At 40.8% G+C, this 17,752-nt stretch overlaps 1 protein-coding gene across 2 annotated transcripts in view; it reads left to right on the forward strand.

Annotated features, from left to right (window-relative positions):
* Positions 1-6,501: 6,501 nt before the first annotated feature.
* PDPK1 (3-phosphoinositide dependent protein kinase 1) overlaps positions 6,502-17,752 on the forward strand; it is a 67,592-nt gene continuing 56,341 nt past the window's right edge. For both annotated transcript variants that reach the window (XM_084296123.1, XM_084296121.1), the window contains exons 1-2: positions 6,502-6,636; positions 16,731-17,000. In XM_084296123.1, the coding sequence (XP_084152249.1) occupies positions 6,613-6,636; positions 16,731-17,000 (294 nt within the window). In that variant the 5' untranslated portion in view covers positions 6,502-6,612. The remainder of the gene's footprint in view (positions 6,637-16,730; positions 17,001-17,752) is intronic.

Genomic DNA, 17,752 nt, shown 5'->3' on the forward strand with positions numbered 1-17,752 from the left:
CCAAGGTTTCATCATAAAACAGGCCAGGCCCACTGCCTCTTCAGGGATTTTATTTTTTCTCCAGAATTGGCTAGTCTTTTGCCTGTCTGCTTAGCAGGTACAGCCTTTCTGAGCTCAGTTTCTGGAGTTTTACTTTCTGCCCTAGAGACATAAAACCTTATATATGGTTGATTACCCACCAAGCAGATTCCTGGAGTCTTAGTCGCATCTCCTAAGTTTAAAGGTCTCAGCAGTTGTAGCAAGCATACAGAGAAGTGTACATGTACATCTATGCTAACTGGCACATGTATACCTACAGTTGTTCACATTCATTCTTTGGGAATGAGTCACATGTTTCTGTTGACTATTAGCAGTGACTAGTTTTATCAGTGCAAAGTAAGCTTTCATTTATAAGTAAAAAAGTAGACTGACTAACTCTTCCCCAGAAAATACGTGCTAAGCCAGAGAACTGTTGTGGGAAGTCTTCATTTGCAAGAAAAGCAGCAAAAGAATGAAGTGTCCACAGCCAGCTTGGGAGACAGCCATAGAAGGTGCCAGCAATGGTTTGCTTTCAGTGTGGTAAGCACAGGGATTTTCTGATATCTGAAAAATATATCCCTTTTCTGGTCCTTTGTGCTTTTTATCTTGTAAAGACAATATTCAAGGGTGCTTTTTATATTATACCACAATCTAATGGCAAGAAAAGAACCTGATCAGTTGCCATAATCTCCTATGCAGAAGAAAATATGTAAAACAAGACCACATGCCTGCAGGATTTTGGTGATTCCCAAGCTTTTAGACCCCTTTTTAGACCAAGCTTTTAGTCTGGCTTAATGCAGCATTCCCAAGTTTCAAATCTTCAGAATCAGAGGGATGTTTCCTAAAATTGTCAAATCAATTGTATCATAAATCTCTCATATCTAGACAGCCCTTGCATACAAATGTGTCTACACAGAAAATGAAGCAGTTTCATGAAGTCTTGTTTACTTAAAAAGATATTCTAAATTAGTAATACATGCAAAAGGATAAAGGGAATAGTTGTAATCAGATATGAGCATAAGGAGCAGCAGGTCGGGCTATGGAAGGGAGAACATAAAACTTAACGAGATAGAGAACCAAAAGCAAATAGAGACTGAATGTAGTGTCTTTTTCTATCACCACAGGCCCCTCCAGACCAGCATAAGCCCTCATTTGAGGGGAGAATGTATGCTCTTTCACAGAGCCATCCACATTTTCACTAATGCATACATTCTTCTAGCCAATAAAATCACCAAAAATTAAAAATAGTCATTTTAATCTTCAGTAATTTAATCTAATCTACAGATCTGTTCCTGCTAGAGGCACTGCTGAAATTCTGAAGAGAGAAGCACTAATCAAGAACAGAGATCTAAACTATCAGTTTTAAAGCAAGAACTGTAGTATTTGATGACATACATATTTTTGTGCTGGTGATAGTATTTGGTAAAGAGGAGGGGTTGTTCTTTTTATGCTAGAAAAGGGAGTTAACACACAAGGGGGGAGGGGTGCTTTTTTGTTTTTAACAGCATGCAAACCAGGGATTAAGTTGCAACACAAACTACAATGCTTGGATTGCTTCTTCCTTGACATTCATGAATAGAGCAAGTTAATTGGCAAAATCTTAAAGCCCTGTGTTAAGCCTTATCGTTTTAGGACTGTTGGACAGATTGCTTTGATCTACACACTTCTGATCTTCACTGCATATTGCAGTGAAGCACAGAAACTGCTGCAGCAATGTCAACGCTAGACATTGTGTGTCCACAGTCCAGTATTATGCAGTGTGTCTAGAAGCAGTATAGTTATATTAATTTGATACTGCAGACCCAAAACTATATGGCTTTCTGAGCCAAGCTGACTGATACGATGTCTAATACAGGCAGTGCCAGAGTTGTACTCTCCAGACAGCTCTAAATAAAGCATCCGTTTAAAACAGAAATTGGGGCATTGGTGTGGACAACTTAAGACTTTTTCATAACATGCTTTCACATTCAAAAACAGACAATAAGTATCTTCAGAATGAGATTCAGAGTACTAGAGAAAAAAATTACAAATGCTTTCACATAAATCAATAGCATGCCTCACTTGGTTTCTGTGTAGAACTGGTTACCTCATCTTTGCAATGAGATCACAGGTTTTAGTAGCTTGCACAGTAGTTTTCCACAGCTATTGCAGTAGGAGGTGCAACAGTGCCAAACATATAGGTACTACAACATTTTGACTCCTAATACCAGTTTCTTCTTTTAAAAGATTGTATATGCTATGTAGAGACTGTTGAACCCTCACATCACTTTCTCTTACATTCATGCCCTAAAATCATGAGGAAATGGCCTCGAGTTGTACTAGGGGAGGTTTAGGTTAGATACCAGGAAGAGTTTCCTCATCAAGCATTGGAACAGGCTGCACAGGGAAGTGGTGCGGTCCCCATCCCTGGTGGTATTTTAAGAGATGTGTGAACTGTCTGAACACTGAGGGACATAGTTTAGTGATGGGACTTGGCAGGTCAGGTTGATGATGGAAGATCTTTTCCCACCTAGATGATTCTGTGGTTTTATGCCTCTCATAACTTCTGATGTTTGTTATATTCAAAGTTTTCCAACTACTGCAACAAGGTTGTTAGCATTTGCAAATTGTGTATTAAAAAATAATATATCTCTTTGGGTTTAATACCATACATGTGATTTTCACCTGTGCAGTCAGTTATGAAAATGCTTTCTGTAGCCACAAGATTCAGAACACTGATGGAATACATTTCTCTGTAAAGAAAATTGCTGTGTGCCATCTGTCTTAGCATCACGGCCTTAAGAGTACCAATAGGCCTTGTCACCTGGGACCCCTACCCCGCATCCTTGGCTCATCACCTGGAAGATCCATTTAGCTTTCATTTAGGTCTATGTTTGTCTCCAATTCTGTCTCCATGTCATTTCCTGGATGGCCTCTGGGCCTGGGATATAAGTACATTTGTAGTGGGTTTACGTGGCAAGGTTTTGGTAGCAGGGGGCTATAGGGGTGGTTTCTGTGAGAAAGATCTAGAAGCTGCCCCATGTTTGGGAAGGGCCCCATTGTTTTCAGAGCTGAGCCAATAAGCGATGTTGTTTTGCGCCTCTGTGAGAGCATATTTAAGACAGGGAAAAAACGCTGCGCCAAACAGCAGCCGGGAGAGTCAAAGGAGTGAGAAACAGCCTGCAGGTGCCAAGGTCAGTGTAGAGGGAGGGGGAGAGGTGCTCCAGGCGCCGGAGCAGAAGTCCCCTGCAGCCTGTGGTGAGGACCATGGTGAAGCAGGATGTCCCCCTGCAGCCCATGGAGTACCACGGTGGAGCAGGGTTCCACGCTGCAGCCCGTGGAGGAGACCACGGTGGAGCAGGTGGCCCTGCACCGACGGAGGCTGCTGCCTGTGGAAGACCCCTGCCGGAGCAGATTCCAGGCCGGACCTGTAGCCCGTGGAGAGGAGCCCACGCAGGAGCAGGTGACCCGGCAGGAGCTGCTGCCCGTAGGGGAGCCAGGTTGGAGCAGTTTTCTCCTGACGGATGGACCCCGTGGTACAGACCCATATCTGGAGCAGTTCTGAAAGAGCTGCTGCCTGTGGGAAGCCCACGCCAGATCAGTTCATCAAGGACTGCATCCCGTGGGTGGGACCCCACAGCACAGGGGACAAGAGTGACCGAGAAGGAGCGGCAGAGAAGAAGTGCTGTAGACTGACCATAACCCCCATTCCCCCGTTCCCCTGCGCCGCTCGGGGGGAGGAGGTGGAAGAGGGTGGATGGGGGGGAAGGTGCTTTTGGTTTGCTTTTTCCTTTGTTTTCTCACTTCTCTCACTTGTTAGTAATAGGCAATAAATCTTACTATCTCCTTATGCCGAGTCTGTTTTGCCCGTTACAATAATTATTGCGTGATTTTCTCGTCCTTATCTCAATCCTTGAGCCCTTTTCACATATTTTCTCCCCATTCCTCTTTGAGGAGGGGGAGTGAGAGAGCGGCTGTGGTGGAGCTCGGCTGCCCACTCGAGTGGAACCATGACAGTCTTTATATAGACATTATATAATGGATGAAAGCTGTGGACTGATAATGTAGTTTTATCTCCAGTCCTGTCTCGGAATCACAGCTGGATCCTGAAACCATGTTGTAGCCTCATGTCTAGCCCTACCTCCTAGAAGGACCTTGGACTTTTGTTAGAGCTTTGTCTGTAGGTCCACCTTCATCTCCACTGCTCCTGTGTTGGATCCTGGACCTGGTCCACCACCTCAACTTGTTTGGGAGTATCAGCAAACCCTGTTACCAGGCTCTGCCCACTTTGTTCAGACCAGGCAGGATTATGCTGCACCTTGTGCGGTGAGGGACTGCTGGTGCTGGGATCGCCCTATTTGCCCCACCCTGTGTTAGGGCAGCCTTGTCTTGTGCTGCTCCCTGACACTTTGTACTAATGCCTTGTAATACAGCATATTCTCCAACATGACATTGCCCTCTGCTGGAAGATCACCGGTTTCACAGACTTCAAAGGTGTAAAGTAGAATCACAGAATAGTTTGGTTTGAAGGGGCCTTTAAAGATCATCGTGATCCAACACAACTGCCATGGGTAGGGACATAGTTCACCAGATTAGGCTGCTAAAGCTAGAGTAGGCTTTTTCTAAGTTTTGAATCAGTTTAGATGTCATGTGACAGGTGAAGGTGAGCACCCTGTGCTGCAGAAGAATGTACTTGCACTTGGTTCAGTTCTTGGAAAATTACAGATAATTCCTGAGGAATGCTGTTGAGGTCATACAGTCTTGAAGAGTAGGAAAATATTTGTAACTTAATTAGGGAAAAGCATAAGATCCTCTTATCAAATAAGGCTAGGCAGAAGAATGGTACTGTTATTGTTAGTAGTAATAAATACTACGGTATCATGAAAATAAATTTCTTCTGGGAAATACTGGAATATGGTAGGGAGACTAGGAAAAACTCTGCCAACTAGCAAAAAGCTTATTAATAGCTCTGATAGGGTATTGATACTGTAACAGTATCTGTGGCTATTGAGCATGATGCCACTCTGCTGGTTTTCAAATACGTGAATTCAAATAGATCCTTTGCATCTTTTTGTTTCACTAGCACAATATGGTTTGACTATGAAGATAATTAATATGATTCATTTTAACAAGATGATAGTAGCATATAGAGCATTTGACTTAAACCACTTAACAGGTTTGTCAAATTCTGCAGGGCTAGATGGAATTCACTGTAAAGTATTTTTGCAAAACAAACATCTTCAGGAAGATGTAAACTGGTTGTAAAGAATCCTGAAAAGAAAACACAGCCTGTAAGAAAGGCCAAGAATTTGGATAGTCTGAAAAAGAGAGGAGTGAAGGTATTTATATATATATAATATATGCACAAAAATGTATATTTAAAAAGGAATATTGTGATCTGTTGTCCTACATGTCCATGAAGCAAAAAATCACTATGCAAGAAAGTTGATTTACAATGGCTATTGTAAAAACCTTTCTAAAGTAGTTCATCACTAGGACACTGCAAGACTGCTGTCCTGCCCAACTGCTCCAGCCCTATTTGAAGCTAATTATCTGTACTTTGTAGATTCTGATGCGGTTCTGCAAAAAATATAGTCTTGCCTTGCATTACCCTTTTGAGTAATTTCTTAAAATTCAATAATCCTTTGACAAATTAAAATAGTTTACTAGAAGGTGTCATTCACAAAGGCCCACCATTCTGTTTGTGATCCTAGTTCTTCACACTGGATCTGGCTGGCTTCTGTGAGTAAAGGACATTTGATATACTCGTGAACACAGGTTGGCAAGGCAACCTGTTGAAATGCTTTATGCATACACACCTACCTAAAAGAACAAGATCTTATTTGTTATACCATATAGCAGTTAAAGATGTTGATGTGTATTTGTTGGGTGATGAAAATTATTTACTTCCGAGACGGTGAAAGCCTTGTAATGAAAAGTGCACTTCAGATTCAGTGAATTCATACCCAAGGATCACAGTGCTTTTTTTTTTTTTTTTTTTTTCCTCCAGATAAGTCAGACTTTTAAGAACGCCTGCAGTGAAACTGTATCTGTTACACGTCTGGTCTCATAACAGCAACGAGAATTCGACATTCTCACTGGAAGCTGGCGCCCCGAGGCACGGGCCGCTGCCGGGAGAGCGGCCGGCACGATGCGCGCTCGTGGACGCGCACTACGAGGCAGCGGCCGCCCCGCGGCGCAGGACGCGGCCCAGCAGCACCGCCCCCTCCTGCTACCGCCTTCCCGCCGCGGGGAGAGCCCGCATGCGCCCTTCGGCCGGAAGCTGGGGAGGCTTCTGCCGCCCTCACCCCACGCAGCTTCCTGGCAGGAAGCGGGCCGGAGGGAAAGCCCAGCGTCTGCGCATGCCTGCATCGGCAGCGGCCGCTGAGGCTGATGGGGGACGCTCCGTCCGGGCTCGCAAGTGAGTAGCAGGCGGCTCGACCAACGGCTCGGCGGGCTACGCGGAAGTCCTGCCCGCGGCGGGGGGAGTATTGTTGTGGGTGACGTCACGGGCGGAGGATGCGAGAGCCCCATTGGCTCGGGGCGGGCGGCCGTGCGCTCGGCTCTTAAAGGGCGACGGGAGCGCGGGCCGCGCCGGCCGGCCGGGCGGGGCCCATGGCGAGCACCAGCAGCCACCTGGTGAGTGCGCGGCGCCGGCGCCGAGGCCGCTTGGGGCTGCCGGCGGCCGCGGCGCGCAGGGAGAGCTGGAGGAAGGCGCGGGCGCGAGGCCCGGGCGCCGAGCCCGGTCCGGCCGTGAGGGGGCGGGCCGCCCGGGGCCCGCACGCTGCCGGGGCTTCCGCGGGCGGCCCCCTCGCCCGCCGCCTGCTCGGGCGCAGAGGGCGGCTGGGCGAGCGCTGCCGTCCGTGGGGCCGGCCCCGGCGCTGCCGCCGCCGATTCTCCTTCCGCCTCTCGCCTCCCGGGGGTGCTGCGGGCCGCGCGGAGGGGGTCCGCTCTCCTCCTCCTGCCCCCGGCGCTGGCAGGGGCTTGCGAGCGCGGCGACAGGTGCCCGGGCTCGTCCCGGCAGCGGCAGGAAGCGGGGCCGAGGCGGAGGAGCTGCCCCGCGGCCTCTGGCGGAGCGCCGCTCCCCGTTCCGGGTGCGGGGCACCGCCGTGTCTCTGCCGGGTCGCCCTCCCCCAGCAGGGCCCGTGCTGCTACGTTAGGGGAGCCGCCTCTACACCCCGTAACCGACTTCTTTTGTAGTGGGAAGAAACGTGTGGGAGAGGCTCCGAGGGTAACGGTGGAATGCCCTTTCAAACAGTTGTTTACATTCGTCTGAGAGGGTAAAACTCTTCCATTTTGTGAATGCTGATTAATGTAGTATGGGATTGTGGCTGATACACAGAAGGGGAAATGGTAGAGCTTAACTTGCGTTGTAAATTACATAGTGTAGTTAATGTAGAAATTACCTTATGACAATTTTGGGATTTTCTTTTACTTCTTTATACAAGAATAGCTACCAGTATTCAGTAGTGGTAGCATAACTAACTGACAACGATACTTTACATATCCGTGTTTGGAAGTAACTAAGAAGGGTCTTCTGCATACAGACTGATACATCTGTATAGATTCCTGAAGCCTTGTTTTATAATGTGCTCTACTCTTCATGTTTCGTGATTTTTTTAATTTTTTTTTTAGGGTCTTAAGGTAATTGTATTTATTGAATGTAAATGGGAGTTAGTATGTAGAATAGACCTACAGGGTAGGACATGGAATATAGCATCAAGGATTAAGAAATAAACGCACGTTTGATTATGAAATGAATTAGTTTTGCTTTTCTGCCACTTGATAGAGCTCCATATGGCTGCTTACTGGCATCAGAGAAGACTTCTGTTTACCTTCTGAACCCACTTGAAGAGGAAGCGTGCTTACTTTTGTGCTTCTGTCCTTGCTCATCACTTCTTTCTGTTTTTCTTTTTTTCCCTCTCCAAATAGTTCTGTTTCTGTTCTTCTATATGCAATTCAGATCTATGAGAGAGATGGATAGAGAGCAAATGAAGAACGAAGTTGACAATTACTTTTTGTTAAAAATAAAATATTTATTCAGAGTAACTTAGTTTCAATTCCTTCTCTTCCATCCCATTTAACATTTCCCTGTTCAGGTGAGTGTACTGGCTGGTGTTAGCAGACAGGTGGTTTGATTCAGCTAGCCTTTTTGTAAATCAGATTATATCATATTTGGGAAATACATTATTTCTGAAACTCAGCAAGATGCAGTTAATATTACTGTGATGGAATTACTGAAATCAATGGATTCTGTGATTATTTTACTAGGAATGCAAAAGACTTGGGAGTAAAATGGAACACAGCTTTAAAAGAAATAACTTTAACAGTCCTCTGCCTGAACAGTTAACTTTTGTATTCGTATATGTGGGGTCAATTGCCTAAAATGTTCTTCTGAAGCAGTACTAAGGAGAGAATTGCATTTTTAACAGGAAACATTTTTAGTGCTGCTATAGTTGAAGTTGCCAGTGTGGTCTTAGTTATTTGCTGCTAATGCCTTCATTGTAAGGATATTGAGTCTTATATCAACATGTTCACTTCCTCTTGAAATGAAGAGTCTGGAAGAACAGTTCTTTACATCTTTAACTTCAGCAATGTCTTAAGTGGAAGGTTTAACTGCTCTAGTAGTTATTACAAGGCAGGTTCCATTCTGCTAATGTTTCTGTCCTGATAAAAACTTGCAGTATAGTCATGGATATGTCTGAGCAAAACTGTTAATGTTGTGTGTCCCCCCCCAAATTTCTCATGGAACAAATATAAATTGTTTTTCAAAGAACTGGGTACTTTATAGAGTAAGTTCTGCATCTACATGAGGAATTGCAGTAGGCTGATAAGAATTATGCTTGTAGTTATTAATAGGTGTAAAACTTTCAGACAAGATAATTTCTTTTTCCTATACGCCTATCTACTTAGTATTCTGTTCTCTTGGGTTTCAGTGTAAGGCTATGACTTACTTTTATCACTCATGCATAGGCTTTTAATTGGCCTAAGTTTTCTGCAAATTTCTTAGCAAAGCCATCTTCAGGAATAGAAAATAAGAGATACAGATGTTGAGAACTAAAGATGGTGCTCAAAGGCAAAAAAAAAAAAAAAATGCTTAAGAGGAGCAATTTTATATGCATTCCTGTTTCTAACACAAGTGGTGGTATAGTGGAAAGGAGATAATTTGGAGGGTTGTCTGGATGTAATCATAGAATGTTTTGGGTTGGAAGGCATGGGCCTTAAAGATCATCCAGTTCTGAGCCCCCTACCATGGGCAGGGACGCCTCCCACTAGACAAGGTTGCTCAAAGCCCCATCCACCTGGCCTTGAACACCTCCAGGGATGGAGCATCCACATCTTCTCCGGGCAACTCGTTTCAGTGCTTCACTACCATCATAGTAAAGAATTTTCTCTCTAATATAAACCTACATTCTTTTAGTTTAAAGCCATTACCCCTTGTTCTATCACTACGCTCCCTGACAGGGAGTCCCTTCCCAGCTTTCCTGTAGGAACCCTTTAGGTAATGGAAGACCACTATAAAGTCTCCATGGAGCCTTCTCCATGCTGAACAACCCCAACTCCCTCAGTCTGTCTTCATAGGAAAGATGCTCTAGCCCCTTGATCATCTTTATGACCCTCTTCAGGACTCATTCTAATGCTTCCATGACAATTTTCAACTAAATAGCGAATCCAGTATGTGGGTAGGTGTGGGATTTTTATTTTTAAAGCAAATCTTTGTTTGGGTAACTTGGTCTATTACTTACAATGCTAGAAGTAATGTCTGTTTCATATAGCTGTTGTAACTATACAAGTAGAAATTCTGAGACACCCTTGCAGAATTGGGCTCATTATGCTTCTCTAAAGCTGATTAGTTGAAAGGATGCGTTGCAGGTAGAACTTGGAAAGAGATGCTGGTAACTGAAGTATTTGCAGGATTTTTGTACAAAAGGCATGAAACCAGGAGTGCAGTCACTTGTTTTAGACTGAAAAAAGTAATAAACTGGCAAAGTAATAAAATAGGCTTGATCTATGAAGACATAAAATGTTTTTGAAACGCATGTTTTTCAACAATGAACTTGTATCTTTTTCTACTTTTTTTTTCTAAGAAAGCTGTAGAATTAGCACGTTTATGGCATCAGATAAAGTATGCGAGTGAGAAATTACTTTTCAGTATGGAAAGAGAAAAATGTGATTCAGAAAAGTGCTTGGAAGATTAAAATCCTTCTCTAAGTTCCTCATATTGGAGCTTTCTGAAGAATTTGTCCAAAACCAAGGAACTACTGTTTCTGGTATTTCAAATGGGATTACTATATATATATATATATATATATATATATTTTTTTTTTTTTTTTTTTTTTTTTTGCAGGTGGTTAAGTTAGATTATGTATATGTAATGAAAAAGGGGAGGGGAGATTAATTTTCTCCTTCCACACTTCCCTTTTTGACATCTTGCATTTAAGCTTATGGAAAGTTAATAAGGTCTGCAGAAGAACTGGATGTAAACATTGAAGTTGAGACTTCCTCTTCTGCTTTAAAAAAGTTGTTTCACTTAGCAAATATTCTGTAATGCTTTATAGCAAAAAACAAACAAACAAACAAAAAACCACACATGCAAGGATAAACTTGCTTGGCACTTCTGATAAGAAAGTATTAAGTTTGATGTTCAGTTCTCTGGTAATTCTGAAGGAATTCATTACAGTTCTTGATTGTGCCGGCCAACCCTTCTACACAGTGTGTACATACTGCCACCTCTTTTGCTGCTCCTCTGCTCTTCACTCAAGCCTATTGTCTCTGCCTCCTAAATCCTCACACTGCTAGCAAGGAATCTAGTATAGGAAGTTCTTTTGTGTTTATTAGCTGCACAACACCTAGCACTGTTGTGCTTTATCAGGTAACTGATCATGTAGAATGTGATCGAGACTATTGCTGTTACAGATGGCTTTTGTTGTCTTGTGAGCTGGGATGGATCTGTTTGCATGAAATGAATTCTTTAAGTCTTGTTTACGTTTGTAGCTATTGGGGCCATAGGCTGACTTCAGGTTCTTAGAAATCTTTGTGGTTTCCTGTTTCTGATCTCTTTTGAGGCTCCGGGTTGGGGGGGGGGGGGGGGGGGGAGGGGGTTGGAGCGGATGGCCTTAAATAGTGTCTGCCTGTTAAGGTGCTTGGTACTTGAGTGCTTTGCTTAGAAGTAGAGGAGGTTAGAGGGTAACTGGATGGTATGCAGATTCTTTCAAATCCTCTCATTAGCTTTTATCCTTACCTGAATATGGAATTCGAATCCTGTAAATTAGTGGCAGGAAATACCACTGTATGTGTTGTCAAATTTAGAAAAAGGTATTTGCGTTAACTGCAGTGTTTGGGCCAACAGTGCTCTTTACATAATATGTTAATTCCTGTAGAAACAAAGTCAGTCTCGTAGATAACATAGGTTTATTCTCTAACTGAAAAAAATCAAACAAATCTAACAAAATAGAGATGTTCTTTTTGCTTACAAATATTTGTGTAATATCAGCTAAATTATATTTTTTGCTGTTACTACATGAATGTGATTTCCTCGTTACTGACTTACAGATAAAGTGCATTCTAGATCTCTAGAAAGTAGAGATGCGATGGTAGGTGGCCAGATCAGTCATTAAGAAGATAGTATCAGAGCTGAGCTTTGGTTCTGATGTTCTGAGATTTTTTTTATATGAACAGTTATTTGCCATTAACTTTTTCAGAATGTATATCCAAAAAATGAATTTGATTCTTCATGATTAATCTTCTTGACTGCTATGAATATAGGACTTGCATTTTCCAAGATTCATTGAAGACACAAAGCAAAAACCTGCTCATTAGAGCTTTTTTAAAACAAACAAACAAAAAACCTCCTTGTGCTTCACAGTAATACAAGTAAATGTCTATGAAGAAAATTTTACAAATCAAATTCTCATAGGTTGTTGCAGCATTATGTTATGTCAAGTTTAGCCAGGGCTTGTATATATTGCCTTTGGCATTTGTTTATTTGTTTTTTAGAATCTGAAAGTATTGAAGGTAGTAAGTGTTGACAAATACATCTATTCTAAAATTATTTAAATTTACAAGCATTTAAGCATATATAAACTATATGTTATGGAGTTTCATTAGTTATTCAGTATATCGTTTCTCACATGCACTCACATGTAAAATGGATTAACAGAGAGTACTGTAGGCTGTTTAGCAGAAAATCCAACTCGATTTCTAGACAAGTCCCGAAAATAAATAGACGTTGGGATACAATGTACAAGAACTATGTTCACTGCAGTTTGACAGCACACCAATGGGAAAGTTGTGTATAGTATCTCTTGATTGCCCCTTCTTACTCTATTTTTCATATACAAGATCTATGTTTCATGCAGTTGTTTTATCTTTTCTCAATCTTCTGAAACACCAGTGTGCCATGAAAATATAATAAATATAACTGCCTGTTAATGTAAAGCCTATCTAATGTAAACTGTCTTTAGCAGAATCACAGTATAAATAGCAGCAAGTCACATTATCTCTAGCACTACAAAACAGTTGTCCACTTAAAACAATTACTTTCTCTTAATGTGAAGTAAAGGCCTTTATCCCTCCTTAATCGCACAGATAAATAGATGGGCTCCATATTTTTACTCGAAGACAAGTGTATTAACTTGGATGTTGAATCTTAGATTCATAGAACTTGGAAGATCTTTCTGTATCAAAGGACTGTTTGGCAGAGATGTAAAAGCAAGGGTTGGAAGAGGTACTGTGACAAATGGGGAGAATATCTTGTGCTGTATCATGCAGTATCTGTTTTAAAAGCCTCTCAAGCTCTATTGCAAATGAAAAGATTAATGTGTAGGCATCCTAGGGTGCTGCTATGTTACTTTCTGAATTAGATCATTGATGAAACAGATTTCCCTGATGTAGGGCATACATGTTGTTATTGATTTGTATTCCTAATTGTCTCTGAACTTCTTATCTTGATTTAGCCTAATGTTCATTACATAAAGTACTCAGTAATTTTTATATGCAGTATGACTTCTGTTGAATTGCAGGTCATCCTAGTTTTTAGAGTCCTGGGTGCTCTGATACCAAAGGGCAAAGACTAATAGACACAGATTACAGGAGCTCAGTCTAGTCAGAGGATTAGATGCTTCTTCAGGGGTTCAGTTTCTGGACTTTTCTCCTGAAAGTAATTGGTTTTGATTTATTCTCTAATGCTTGTCCAGTATTAGTGGCAGGATCCTATTTCCTGTTAGATTCCGCGGACTTCTGTTCTTCCTTGTTAGGTTTTCAATATATGTTGTACAAAGAAGCAAAGAATTTTCATATGGAGGTAAACTTGAAACAGCACCCTTAAGAGCTTGGGAAGAAGGTAGTGTTAGAGACCGATTCTTAAAAACAGATACAGAATGATTTGAACAGTGGTTATCAGTGTGGTAGCGTGGTCCGTGGAAATCCATGTTGTGCAATAGGTAAGGGACACAAGTGTGTTGTCACTGTGTGAGGGTCTGTGCTTTCATTGACTTGCTAGTTGAGAAATGTTGATAGTTGCTGGAAAGAGAGCATCTTCAAGCTTCTGTAGATGCAGCATAGAAGTTTTTTCAATTATTCAGTAACTGACTCGCTAAAATGGTTGGACTTAGCAGAAGTAGTCTTAAACCTGATTTTTGTAAAATAAATAAAAATAAATAAAATAAAAAATGAGGCTATATGAGGTTAGACTTGATGAGATGGCCTCTGTTCTATTTCTGATATACATGGAGACACATGTAGAAACAGTCTCTCTAGACATGCTTTTTTGGAATCTCTTAAAAACAAAACCAAGAAGGTAAGCAATCCAGGACATGAAATACTATATAAAAACATGCAGACTGTGGCAAGATGAGTGTAGGAGTGATGTTTTCTGTAAATGTTCAGGTGCAGCATACATATTCGTATAGTTCTGTCACTTTCTAGGTAACTGGTATTTTAAATCTTCTGCATCTTTGTCTGTTCATTTTTCTTAATCTTGACTTTTCTTTGAGAAGATGACTAGCTGATGTTTTGACTAACTAGTTTTGTCTAATTGGTGCTATACTTTGGCTGGAAATAACCTTCTCTTCCTACAACATCCCTTATTCCTGTCTTTCTTTTTCCTTTAAGGATAGTACTTTTCTATATGTGATATTCATTGTGATTTTATTTACTTGCACAGTATATGAAATTAACTGCATCCAATACCTTTTTTTTCCTCTGCTTTCTTTCCATGCTCTCTGGTGCTTTAGTGTTTTTTTTTTTTTTTTTTTTGTTTTGTTTTGTTTTCCATCAAGGCAATCGTGGTAGCTGCAAAATCCAATCAGATACTCCACAGTGCTATTTCTTTGTTTACCTGTATACCCTTTGTTGCTCTTGGATAGCCTGACTGGAGTAAGTTCATCATTTAAATTTTAATATTACAGTCTATTTACTACATTTCAATTAATGGGACGCTTGCTATATTTGCATCACCTCAGCAGTTGAGCAGTCAGTTATTCTTGTGCTTGGCTGTTGCTGTAGTCTTTGTGGAGAACAGTGCAATCTGGTTTTAATTGTAGCTACTGTGTATCTTTATACAAGCTGTCCTTTGAGTTGATGTCTGAAGGTAATGTGATTCAGCTGGGCTATGAGAATGTGAGGGGAAAATAACTAGTGATCATTGATTCTGTGACAATCTGGGGAAAGTGTCAACTCAAATATCTGCAAAGATGGTGTAAAAGGAATAGCGCCCTACTGCATGTATACTTCGTCTGTGCGCGCTGTTTTTTCATAATAATAGCATCAACATACTTCTCTTCAAAGGTGAGAATGCTGTATAACGAATTCTGAGCAGGGACATACGCTGTTCTTGGAGGGAGTTAGTGAACTTTCAAAAAACACATTTCTTCTCCCGTCAGCCTCCAAATCTTCACCCAAACTTCACATCCTTTTGTCCTCACAAAAGCTGTACAAAAAAAAAGCTGTACAAAATATTGCAAGTAGTTATCATTATAGGCATATTTCTTGTCAGACTCTGTTATATCACAAGGTTCAGACAAGGTCTAATAAAGGAAGCTACTACCTGTTTCTGACCTCCTGCTCTATCAGTTGGCTGCACTCCTTAGAAAAAGCTCTAAGGAGCGGTAGAGTGCTTGGTGCAAGTAGGCTATATTCAGATTGGAAAGAGAATGCTTCTTCCAGGGATTATGTATACAACAGTTGTTTAATACTTTAATTATACTTTTCAAACTTACAGTAATTGATATCTATTTAATTGAAAGTGGAAAAAAATGATAATTTTACCTGTATTATTTTTGACTTTGTTACCTTAATCTGAATTTACAAAGTATACCTTTACAAGTGTAGAAATATGTTTGTATATCTTTGTAATGCCACTGAATGGATAAATTGTGTTTCTGCTGCCTTACTATACTATGTAGAGCACAAACAAGTATAATAAGTGTTAATTTTGGAGCTAGGTGCGTTAAGCCTAAATGTGTAATTGAACATAACTCCAATTCCCTTCTAAAGTGAGTTTTGATAGGAATGCAGGAAATTGTTCTGAATCAAACTGTAACTCATTAGATGCTATTTTTGTTGGAAGTAATGTATATTTGAATATCAAGATGAGATATGTCACAGACTAGGTCAGGATTGTATAAGCTGTTTTGAGGCTAGGACACTTCAGCTGTTTTTGTTTCATTCTGCTGACTGTATGTTAGAATGCTAAGATTAAAAACCCATGCTCATCTACAGTGTTAATATTCTCAAGTATTCCGTCTGCATTGCATTTCAGTTTTTATTGTCAGAGGAGGTTCAGCAGAGCTCTCCCCTTGTCTGTGTTTTCTGGTCAGTTTCAAGTGAAACATTTGAAGCAGAGTTTGACAGACTAATGGAGGTGTATTAGGAACAGGGAGGGAAACCAGCTTGACTAGTTTGCTTGGTTTTACATGAGAAAAATTGATGAAAAGGTACCAAATGAAGACTTCCTTTGTGTATTATAAGAATTGGTGTTTGGGGTGTCTGTTCCTATATTTGCTGTGTCTGGTTCTTTGTTTTGGAATTGGGATGTCTTTATGAGATTAAATACTGTAAAATCCTTTGTCATAAAAGATCAGACCAGTGCATTCTTTAAAAAATAAATAAATATTGCTGATACTAGAATCATTCAGCTGACCTGCCCTTTGTATGTATCTTGTTGGTGTCCTCTCCCTCCAATGTCTGTTAGAGAGAATACTGTTAGAAAAAGTGAGGTTCCAATTAAAAACATGTAATTGTAATCTGTGTATGTAGAAATATATCCTTTTGTCTATTGAAGTTTTTGTTATTTATTTTTCATCTCTAATGTTAATAGTGAATATAAGTGTTAATGCAGAGCTATGTAACTTTTTTTAAGTTTCAGGAAAACTATCGCTTGTTAAGATGGTTTGAGGCACAGCTGTGAAATAAACCTTAATGATAATGTTATCTGTAGGAGAATGTACCTTGATATTTGACTCCTTAGTGTTGGAGAGGACTTCTTGAGTCTGAAAAACTGCCATTTGTGAATTAAAACTTTCAGACTTTTGACTTACAGCTATATGTACGTATGCAGCATGATGTAAACAGCGTCTGTTTAAGAGCTGCCATCTCCAAAATAAACACTTAGATTCTTTCCTAAAGACATCTTCATGATAGTCCTTTCAAATAGGAAGGAGTGGAAAGAAAGCCCAGATGTGTGGGATAATTATTTGAAGGTATGGGGATAACAGTTTCTTTTCTCTTTTCAGTATGATGCTGTTCCAATCCAGTCTAGTGTGGTGTTATGCTCCTGTCCATCCCCATCAATGGTGAGGAGCCAAGCAGATTCCAGCACTCCATCTGTCATTTCCACCTGTGGCAGCAGACAGGGATCAAACATGGAGAGCACTGCAGCTGAATCAAGATCTAGTTCAAACTCCTTGCAGCAGCATACAGGACAGCAGCCTCCACAGCCTCGAAAGAAACGACCTGATGACTTCAAATTTGGGAAAATTCTGGGTGAAGGATCTTTTTCAACGGTAACCTTATTTTTTAATTTAAAAAAAAAAAGCTGCTTATAGTCTGCAAAAATAGGAAAAACTTCAAAATTTGTTGCGCAGAAAATATTAGGAAGATTTAAATCTGGAGAAAACAACTTAGAGTAAATGAGCAGGGTGTAGTTGTTTAAATGTTAACAACTAATATTAAGTCTTGCACTGAATACAGGTGCTGAGCTTTAAGTAAGTACCTTTTTAACTCATCAGAAGTTCCACTGTATCCTGATGACTCTTCTTTTTAAGAGACAGTGCTTTCTAATGTAAGTTTTTGATGCTTAATGAGTTATGTTAAAATTTTATTCCATGAAGGATTCGAACTGGGCTTGGAGTTGGTCATGGTAAGAACTTCTACCCAATGTCTTGTTTGTGATGGGACCCAGTGCCAGATGCTTAGGGAAGAATGTAAAAACAATGATATTTTTCTGGTATTCTTTTTCAGTCTTTAGTATCATGGCCTTCAAGGACTTCATGAGCCATAGTTATTGTATAGTAGTTGTCAAGAGTAATTTGCACTTAATTGCATAGTTTGGAATTTGCAGGTTTCCTTAAAGAATCCAATAGAGTTGTTGCGTCTTGTTGGAATACTTAGTGACAGTCTGCTTCAGTAAGACACTTTAATTTCTGCTTCTCTTCTCTGGAGCTTAGCACTGTGTTCCCGGTAAACAGAGAAATACATAAGGCCCAAACTCCAAATAAACTTCTGTTCCAGCATTCTGCTACCTGTTCAGTGGTAG

The sequence above is a fragment of the Netta rufina genome (genome assembly GCF_964035555.1).
Source record: "Netta rufina genome assembly, chromosome: 15".
In the NCBI taxonomy this organism is placed as follows: domain Eukaryota; kingdom Metazoa; phylum Chordata; class Aves; order Anseriformes; family Anatidae; genus Netta; species Netta rufina.